At 54.8% G+C, this 9,204-nt stretch overlaps 1 protein-coding gene across 1 annotated transcript in view; it reads right to left on the bottom strand.

The window, feature by feature from the left end:
• Positions 1–1,117, bottom strand: part of LOC111536153 (chymotrypsinogen B2-like) — a 3,361-nt gene extending 2,244 nt beyond the window's left edge. The window contains 3 exon segments of the mRNA XM_026456451.1: positions 30–166; positions 168–187; positions 1,066–1,117. Coding sequence (XP_026312236.1) covers positions 30–166; positions 168–187; positions 1,066–1,117 — 209 coding nt within the window.
• Positions 1,118–9,204: the final 8,087 nt, after the last annotated feature.

Raw genomic sequence — 9,204 nt, 5'->3', positions numbered from 1 at the left:
GAGGGTCAGCAACTCCCACCTGGCGGCACCCCCAGCCTGGCCCCTCCTCAGGGTGCCCACTGCCTTGCAGAAGCCCCCTCACCTGCAGGGACACCTGCCAGGGCCAGGAGCCGGGGACGGCGTCCTCCCCATTGACGATTCTGGACAGGCCGCTGAGCACGGGGGGGGATGGCGGGGACCCCGCAGCCTGGGGATGGGAGTGGGCTGAGGGGTGGGTACCACTCACCTAGGTCTCTGTGCTCCAGCCTCCTCTCACTCCCAACTGTTTTCCAGTCTCTGAGATCTAGGCTGGCTCCCACATCCCCTCCTCTGAGAAGCTGGCCCTGGCTCTCCTCTCCCCAGTGCTGGAATCTCCGGGTACAATTGAGTCCAATGCACTGGACTGTGGGCTGCTGAGGAATGGGGTGTTGACCCCTCCTCAATTCAGAGAAGCCACACAGGTGGAGCGTGCAGTCTCAGCGCTCAGGCTGGGAGGCCAGACTGTGGATTTGAACCTGGCTCCCTCCCTGCCCAGCCAAGCCACTCAGTGTCCCCATCAGCAAAGTGGGGATCACACCGTTTCTGACCTCACAGATTGGAAGAGTGAACAGGCAGAGCGCCAGCTCTGCGCCTGGCACCCGGGAAGTGCTCCATAAGCAGGAGTTTAAAAGGGTGAGGCTCACCTGAAAGGTTTGGACTGAACGGTGCCAAGCCCCAGCTGCTCACATGCTCACCACCCAAGCCTGTACTGGGGCCACTGACTGTTGGCGGGTTTCCTGAAGACCTCAGGGCGGCCCCCCAGACACCCACCTCCTCCCCTGGGAGCCTCAGGTCGGCTGGGGGTGAGGAAGGGGAGCGGGACTCCCCAGTTCCTGAGCTCCGAGGTGGCAGCTGAGCCTGGGAGGGAAGCTATGACCTGGTCCAGGCCTTGCAGTGCCCACGGCAGAGATGGAGCCGGTGACTCACCCAGGCCCACACTGCGGTGCACAACTAAACTGGGAACTGGGACCCTGCTGCCCCTTGCTGGCCTCGGGGCTGGGAGTGAGTGGAGACAACCCTTCAGCCTCTGCGGGGCCTGGCACTCACCGAAGGCGGTGCCCAGGAGGGCCCAGCAGGAGAGGATCCAGAGGAAAGCCATGGTGCCGCTGGCAGGGGGGGTGGGACGCCTGTCTGTGGGTCCCCGTTGTAGCCCTGTGTGCCGGCTGTTATCTGGAGATCTTGGGGTGATACTCCCTTCCCTGGGAGTAGGCAGGATGTGTCAGTGCAGGGCTGGCCAGGGAGCCTGGGATGACAGCAGCTGTGGCCTCAGCTGAGCTGGGCTAACCCAGGTGGCCTTTTACCATGGCCTTTCTCCTCCAGGCCCAGGCTTGGGCAGGGGCCTGCCTCCAGGGACTGAGTCCAGCAGCCCCAGGTTTGAGCCTCAGCTGAGTCTCTTGTACTCTGCAAATAATTATGTGCTCTGCAAATAATGGATCTTTTCATGGTTTGAAAACCCCTGGGCAGGCCGGGCGTGGTGGCTCACGCCTGTAATCCCAGCACTTTGGGAGGCCGAGATGGGCAGATCGTGAGGTCAAGAGATCAAGACCATCCTGGCCAACATGGTGAAACCCCGTCTCTACTAAAAATACAAAAAATTAGCTGGGCATGGCGGTGGGCGCCTGTAGTCCCAGTTACTTGGGAGGCTGAGGCAGGAGAATGGCGTGAATCCAGGAGGTGGAGGTTGCAGTGAGCTGAGATTGCGCCACTGCACTCCAGCCTGGTGACAGAGTGAGACTCTGTCTCAAGAAAAAAAAAAAAAAAAAACAGGAAAAAGAAAACTCCTGGGCAATGTGACCAAGTAGAGGAGAGACTGGGGGAGCAGGCCTGCGCCCCATGGTGTAGCCAGATGCTGGGATGCAGGCGCTCCCCAGATCCCAGGGGATGGCTAAGGAGGCTCAGTGAAGGCCCAGTTGACATCTGTGTTGGACACTGGGCTGTGTACAGGGGAGGGGTAGCTGCCCGCTGTCCTCATGCTGGGCCACCCCTGCACACAGGTGCCAGCACACCTGGGCCCTGGAGCCAAGCATGTGGCATCAGAGGGCAAGACTGGGCCTAGGGCCTGATGAGAACTGATGGAGGCTGAACCTCAAGGCAGCGCATGGGCAGGGACACCTGGTTCCTGGTGTGGGTGGCGGCACGGGTGGTGGAGCCCTTTCTCAGCAACTGGGAAACTGGGGAGGGAGAAATTTTGGATTGAGGCTGCCAGGTGGAGGGCAAGTTCCCCACAATGCACAGGAAAAGGGTGCCTCGTGGCTGTTTTTAATTCCACCACACTGATGACTGCAGCATGTGTGTTTATAGCACGGGCTTTGGGGTCAGGCAACTGTGGAGCCGTGGTAACTACTTGCCGTCTCTGATCCTGTATGTAATGGAGGACGTTTAGAGTATGGGTCCCATGACAAAAGAAAGAGCCTTGTTGAGCACGAGGACCAGGCCAAGCACATAATCCATGCTGGCGGGACCCCTACATTCCTCTTTCTTGAGTGAATCGCCTGTCCAGGCCCTTTGCTCATTCTAGAAGGTTGTCTGGGATCAGAGGGGTGGGCAGGCACCAGCCAGGATGGGGCGTGGCCTGGTCTGGATGAGACACACCCACCTCTGCACACAACGTGGGCTCCTCCTGCCAGCCAGCGCCCACCCGGCCGGCCGGCCGCGGGAACAGCTGAACAAAACAAATTCCTGCCTGTAGCAGCTGACTAGGGGGAGAGGCTGGAGAGTTTAGGGAAAAGAGTCAAGTTTTAAAATAAGTAAAATATACACACCAGCAGCTAAGGAGTTATTATTATTACTGATACTGAGGCCGGAAGGGCCTCACTCTGAAGGCGACATTTAAGCAAACAGCCTAGGAGTCTGTGGGAGCACCCCAGAGCATCCTTGGAGGATAGGAAACGAACCTGGGGTCGCAGGACCCAAAGAGGCTGCGTCCTAAGGGCAGCGAAGGGCTCAGAAGTCAAGGGGGCAGGTCCAGGAGGGCCCTAGAGAAGATGGTACTAGAGCCTCGGGGGCAGCCCCTAGCTATAAGCTGGCCAGGGCAGATGGGGGAAAGGGCGCAGCGGCCGTGTCCCATCAGCCCTCACCTGGCCTGAGTGACCCGTGGTCCCAGCTATGTGGCCTTGGGAGCTGACGGCTGGCCAGGACCCTGCCTGCCATGTCCCCAACCCCGCATAGGCTACAGAGGCTTATGGGAACTGTGCAGCTATAGCAGGGGTGGGGGACAGGCACGCACAGGTGTCCCCACTCCACTGCTCCTGGGGGTGGGACCCCCCAACCCACACTGCCCTCCAGCGCCCCCATGGGATCTGGACCCGAGCAGTGAGGAAGGAGCCCGGGGACACTCAGGACAGATGAGTCAGGACACACGCGAGCCGGGGCCCAGGTGGGTGGGGGAGGCAGAGCCATGGCCTTGGCCAGAGTGGGAGCAGGAGGGATGAGCTGGGGGTCCTCACGTGCTGCAGCCTCCTGGCCATCTCTTCGTTTACTTATGTTGAAATGCCCCCACTTAAAATGCATATAAAGCCAGGTACAGTAGCTTATACCCATAATCCCAGCACTCTGGGAGGCTGAGGCAGGAGGATCACTTGAGCCCAGGAGTTCAAGACCAGCCTGGGCAACATGGTGAGACCCCCCCCCCCATCTGTACAAAACATAAATTAGTCAGGTGTGATGGCACATGCATGGAGTCCCGGCTCCAGGCTGGGACTTGGGAAACTGAGGTAGGAGGATCACTTGAGCCTAGGAGGTGGAGGCTGCAGTGAGCAGTGATCATGCCACTGGACTCCAGCCTGGGCGACAGAGTGAAAGCCTGTCTCAAAAAACCAAAAAAAAAAATAAGCAAGTGGATATAGGTTGATGACTTGTGAGGATCCAGGCACCCCTGTAACCGCCACCTGCATCAAGGCAGGGACCATTTCCTTTACAGCCCCTTGGCAGTCAATCCCCCATCTCCAGAAGCAACCACTGTTCTGATTTCCTTCCCTGGAAGGAAGGTTTTGGTTTTGGTTGAGAGAGGCTTGCTCTGATGCCCAGGCTGTAGTGCAGTGGCATGATCACGGCTCACTGCAGCCTCAGCCTCCTCAGCTCAAGCAATCCTCCCACCTCAGCCTCCCAAAGTGCCAGGATTACAGGTGTGAGTCATCGCACCAGGGGATGTTGTTGTTACTGTTAAATTTAAAAAACTGTTAGCAGCAGGTGCAGTGGCTCATGGCTGTAATCCTGGCACTTTGGGAGGCCGAGAGGATCCCTTGAGCTCAGGAGTTCAAGACCAGCCTGGGCAACATAGTGAGACCCTGTCTCTAACAACAACAACAAAAGCCAGGCATGGTAGCTGGCACCTGTAATCCCAGGTACTGGGGAGGCTGAAGTAGGAGGATGGCTTGAGCCTGGGAGGTGGAGATTGCAGTGAGCTGAGATCAGGCCAGTGCACTCTAGCCTGGGCAACAGAGCCAGACCTTGTCTCAAAAAAAAAAAATAAAAAAAAAAAAAAAACACTGTAAATTGTGGTAATACACATAACAAAATTGACCATCACACCCATTTTTTGTTTCTTTGCTTGTTTGTTTACTTTTGAGACAGAGTCTCACTCTGTCACCCAGGCTGGAGTGCAGTGGCCGGATCTCAGCTCACTGAAAGCTCCACCTTCTGGGTTCACGCCATTCTCCTGCCTCAGCCTCCCTAGAAGCTGGGACTTCAGGCGCCTGCCACCACGCCTGGCTAATTTTTTTATATTTTTAGTAGAGACGGGGTTTCACTGTGTTAGCCAGGATGGTCTCGATCTCCTGACCTCGTGATCCGCCCGCCTCGGCCTCTCAAAGTGCTGGGATTACAGGCATGAGCCACCGCGCCCGGCCAGCACCCATTTTTAAATGTACCATTCAGTGCTAAGTACAGCCACAGCGCTGTGCAGCCACTCGTCTCGTGGAACTGAAACTGAATCCTGCCCATCTATTCGTTTTCAGGTTCTGGAGTTTCCTGTGAACAGAACCCAGGTGTTTCTGGAAGTCCAGCTGCTTTCACTCAGCATCTTGTCTTTGGAGTTCACCCACGCTGTTGCAGAGAGCAGCAGCCTCTTCCTTTTTATTGCTGGAATGCACTACAGGTTGTCTATCTGTTCTGTAGTTTTGATCCATTATGAATAAAGCTGCTATAATAACTAAAACATATATTAAAACATCCACGGGCAAGTCTTTATGCGGATGTGTGTTCATTTATCTTGGGCAAACACCTAGGAGTAGGTGGGGCATGGTGGCTCAGGCCTGTAATCCCAGCACTTTGGGAGGCTGAGGCAGGCAGATCACTTGGGGTCAGGAGTTCAAGACCAGCCTGGCCAACATGGTGAAACCCTGTCTTTAGTAAAAATACAAATAGTAGCTGGGCATGGTGATGTGCACGGGAAGCTGAGGTGGGAGAATTGCTTGAACCTGGGAGGCGGAGGTTGTGGTGAGCCGAGCCAGCCACACAGCACTTCAGCCTGGGTGACAGAATGAGACTCCGTCTTAAACAAAAAAACACCTAGGAATAGAACAGCAGGGTTGTAGGCTGGGGCCTGTGTTTATGGAAACTGTCAAACTGTTTTCTCAGTGGCCATCCACTTTTCCTTCATGGCAAAGCAGGATCTGAGTCCCGCAGCCCCCTCTGAGAGGCACCTTCCTAAAATGCCCTTGTCCCCTTCCGAAAGGCAGAGGACTCGGGGACTGGTACACAATGGGGTTGGGGATAAGACTCTACTCTTTTATTTTTTTTGAGACAGGGTCTCACTTTGTCACCCAGGCTGGAGTAGAGTGGCACGATCACAGCTCAGCAGAAGCTTGACCTCCCAGGTCCAGCCTCCCAGGTAGCTGGGACTACAGGTGTGTGCCACCACGCCTGGCTAAGTTTTGTATTTTTTGTAGAGACAGGATCTCTCTGTGTTGCCCCGGCTGGTCTCAAACTCCTGGGCTCAAGCAATTGGCCTGCCTCGGCTGCGCAAAGTGCTAGGATTACAGGTGTGAGCTACTTACCGTGCCTGGCCGGGCCCCTTCTCACGGCACCAATGGATGTGTCTAAAATTACCAAGTGGAGCGATTTAATTCAATGGTTCTTTGCCTAAACCCTTTCCACTGGGATTTGTCCCTGTCCAAGTGAGGCTGGGGGAATGTTTTTTTAGTGAAAGCGCCGTGTGCTCCTTAAGCCAACGAGATCCCGTGCAGCTTGCTTAGAAAACAATTGTCCCCTTGCTCCATGTTGACGCCTGGCTAGCAATAGTGGGGAGATGGGCTGGGGGGCGTTTCCTGACCCAGGAGGGCAGTGTATGTGGGGACCGGCTGTCCAGCTCAGCCCTTGTGGAGATCAGTGACGCCGGCCCAAATGAGAACCAGCGAGGGCTGTTTATTCAGAGCTTGCCACAGCAAGGGAGTCGGCCACTGTCGCTTGCATTGACCAAGACGCCAAGGCTGGCAGGGGAGAGGGAAGGCTTCGTGGAGGGAAGGGGAAGGTTCGCTGTGTCCTGGCCGGTGGCTATTGGTGTCGGGAAGTGGGAGGCAGGCTCCTGTGTGGTCTGCGTGTTTGTCCCACTGACATTTGTATTGAAATGTTATTAGTTTCTTTTCTTTTTTTTTTTAAGAGTCAGGGTCTTGCTTTCTTTGTTGGTCCATGCCAGAGTGCAGTGGTGCCATCACAGCTTACTATAGCCTTGACCTCTTAGGCTCAAGCAATTCTCCCAGCTCAGCGTCCCGAGTAGCTGTCCCAGGTCACGCCAGCACCCTGGCGAATTGCTTTTGCAGAGATGAGGTTTCACCATGTTGCCGAGGTTCACCTTGAACTCCTGGGCTCAAGTGATCTGTCTGCCTTGACCTCCCAAAGCACTGGAATTACAGGTTCGAGTCACTGCACCTGGCCGCATTGTTTGTATCAACAGTGGGACCTGTCAGAGGTGATTAGTGCGTGGGGGCTCTGCTTCCCAGGTGGGATTAATGCCATTATATTAATAAAAGGCAAGGGATGCCCGTGTCGTGCTTCTTTGCCCTTCTACCTTCCACCAGGTAAAGACATGGAGTTCAAGGCATCAGCCTGGGGCCGGAATTGCCAACCCTGCCTCTTGACTTTGAATTTGCAGCCTTCAGAACTGTGAGGAAAATACGTTTCTGTCCACTATAAATGACCCAGTCTGAGGTATTCTGTCTGGCAGGACACAGGGCCTCGGGTGCAGGCGAACTCCAAGTGGGCATTTTCTGTGGTTGTCAGGGCGTGTGTGGCTTTTCAGGGCTGGCCGGTGGGGCTCCTGCTGTTGGGCGCCCTGGGCTGGTGTGGGCAGTGTTGTCTTTTTTTTAGGCGGTCTGGCCCCTGTTCGCATGTGTATTCGGTCTCTCCCCTTCCATGCAAAGTTTTCTGTCCTGGGCGCGGGTACCGGGAGCTCCAAAGAGCTGGGGCCATTTCTCAGTTGGCGGCAGGATCTGCTCTTGGAGATGGTGGGGAATGCTGGGGTGGGTTCTACGGAGAATTGGTGTTCTCTTGTGGCCACCACCCTGGTTGTCACTGAGAGCTCTGATGGAGAGACGGGTCGGCTCCCTCAGTCGCAGTAACGGGATGCCCGGGTGGGCGAGGGAGTCTTGGGGAGATTTGGGTTCGTGGTTCATTATCCCTGTTCTGTCTGCCCAAAAGCCCCTGCCCTGTGTCTCGGGGTGCCCACGCCTGATGCATAGCTCCTCAGCTTAGGGAGCACGGTGGGGTCGGCCATCGTGTATTTAACAAATTTTTTTTTTTTTTTTTTGAGACAGGGTCTCTGTCGCCCAGGGTGCAGTGCAGTGCCGCGATCTTGCCGCAACCTCCACCTCCCGGGTTCAAGCGATTCTCCTGCCTCAGCCTCCTGAGTAGCTGGAATTACAGGCATGTGCACCATACCCAGATAATTTTTTTGTTTTTCGTGGCAATGGGGTTTTGCCATGTTGGCCAGGCCGGTCTTGAACTTCTGACCTCAGGTGATCTGCCTGGCCTCCCAAAGTGCTGGGACTATAGGTGTGAGCCACTGCACCTGTCCTAACAGGTCTTGCACCTCCAGCCCTGACAGGCCCCTGGCTTGTCCTCAGCCACGTCTGTCCTGTGGCCTCTGGAGATGTGGACTTCTCCAGCGCTGCCTCCAAGGTCTTCTGATTGTCAGCCACGCTCTAGGCTGAATATTCCCTTCCTTCAGCTTCTCCTTTTCCCTGAATTTGGCTTCCATAGCCATTGGAAGAAGACTTCTGGCTCCACAATACTTAACAGCTTTACCGAGCTGTTATGTGTAATTCACATAACATACAGTTCACCCATGTAAAGTGTGCAATTTGATGGATTTTGGCTTATTCCATTGATTTTATTTAATTATGGTAAAATATATGTAACATAACATTTGCTGTTGTAACGTTGTTTTTTTTTTTTTGGATGGAGTTTCGCTGTTGTCACCCAGGCTGGAGTGCAATGGCGGGATCTCGGTTCACGGCAACCTTCACCTCCTGGGTTCAAGCAATTCTCCTGCCTCAGCCTCCCGAGTAGCTGGGATGACAGGTGCCCACTGCCACACCCTGGCTGATTTTTGTGTTTTTAGTAGAGACGGGGTTTCTCCAGGTTGGTCAGGCTGGTCTCGAACTCCTGACCTCAGGTGATCTCCCCGCGTTGGCCTCCCAAAGTGCTGGGATTACAGGTGTGAGCCACCGTGCCCAGCCCATTTTAACCATTTTTAAGTGTACAATTAGTGGCGCTAATTACATTATACAATACTAATTACATTCACAATTTGTGTAGGCATCACCACTATTTACAAAATTCTATACCCAGTGAACAATAACTCTGCATTCCTTTCTCCCCTCGGTGCCTATGGGCCTCTAACCTAGTTTTTATCTTTTCAAATTTGCCTATTAAGAATGTTTAATGGCCGGGCGCAGTGGCTCATGCCGGTAATCCCAGCACTTTGGGATGCTGAGGCGGGCAGATGACGAGGTCAAGAGATTGAGACCATCCTGGCTAACACGGTGAAACTGCGTCTCTACTAAAAATACAAAAAATTAGCCAGGCATGGTGGCAGGCGCCTGTAGTCCCAGCAACTCGGGAGGCTGAGGCAGGAGAATGGCATGAACCTGGGAGGCGGAGCTTGCAATGAGCCGAGATGGTGCCACTGCCATCCAGCCTGGGTGACAGAGTGAGACTCCATCTCAAAAAAAAAAAAAAGTTTCATAT

Source organism: Piliocolobus tephrosceles, chromosome 17, assembly GCF_002776525.5.
Source record: "Piliocolobus tephrosceles isolate RC106 chromosome 17, ASM277652v3, whole genome shotgun sequence".
Lineage (NCBI taxonomy): Eukaryota > Metazoa > Chordata > Mammalia > Primates > Cercopithecidae > Piliocolobus > Piliocolobus tephrosceles.
This window is presented reverse-complemented; position numbering and strand designations above follow the sequence as displayed.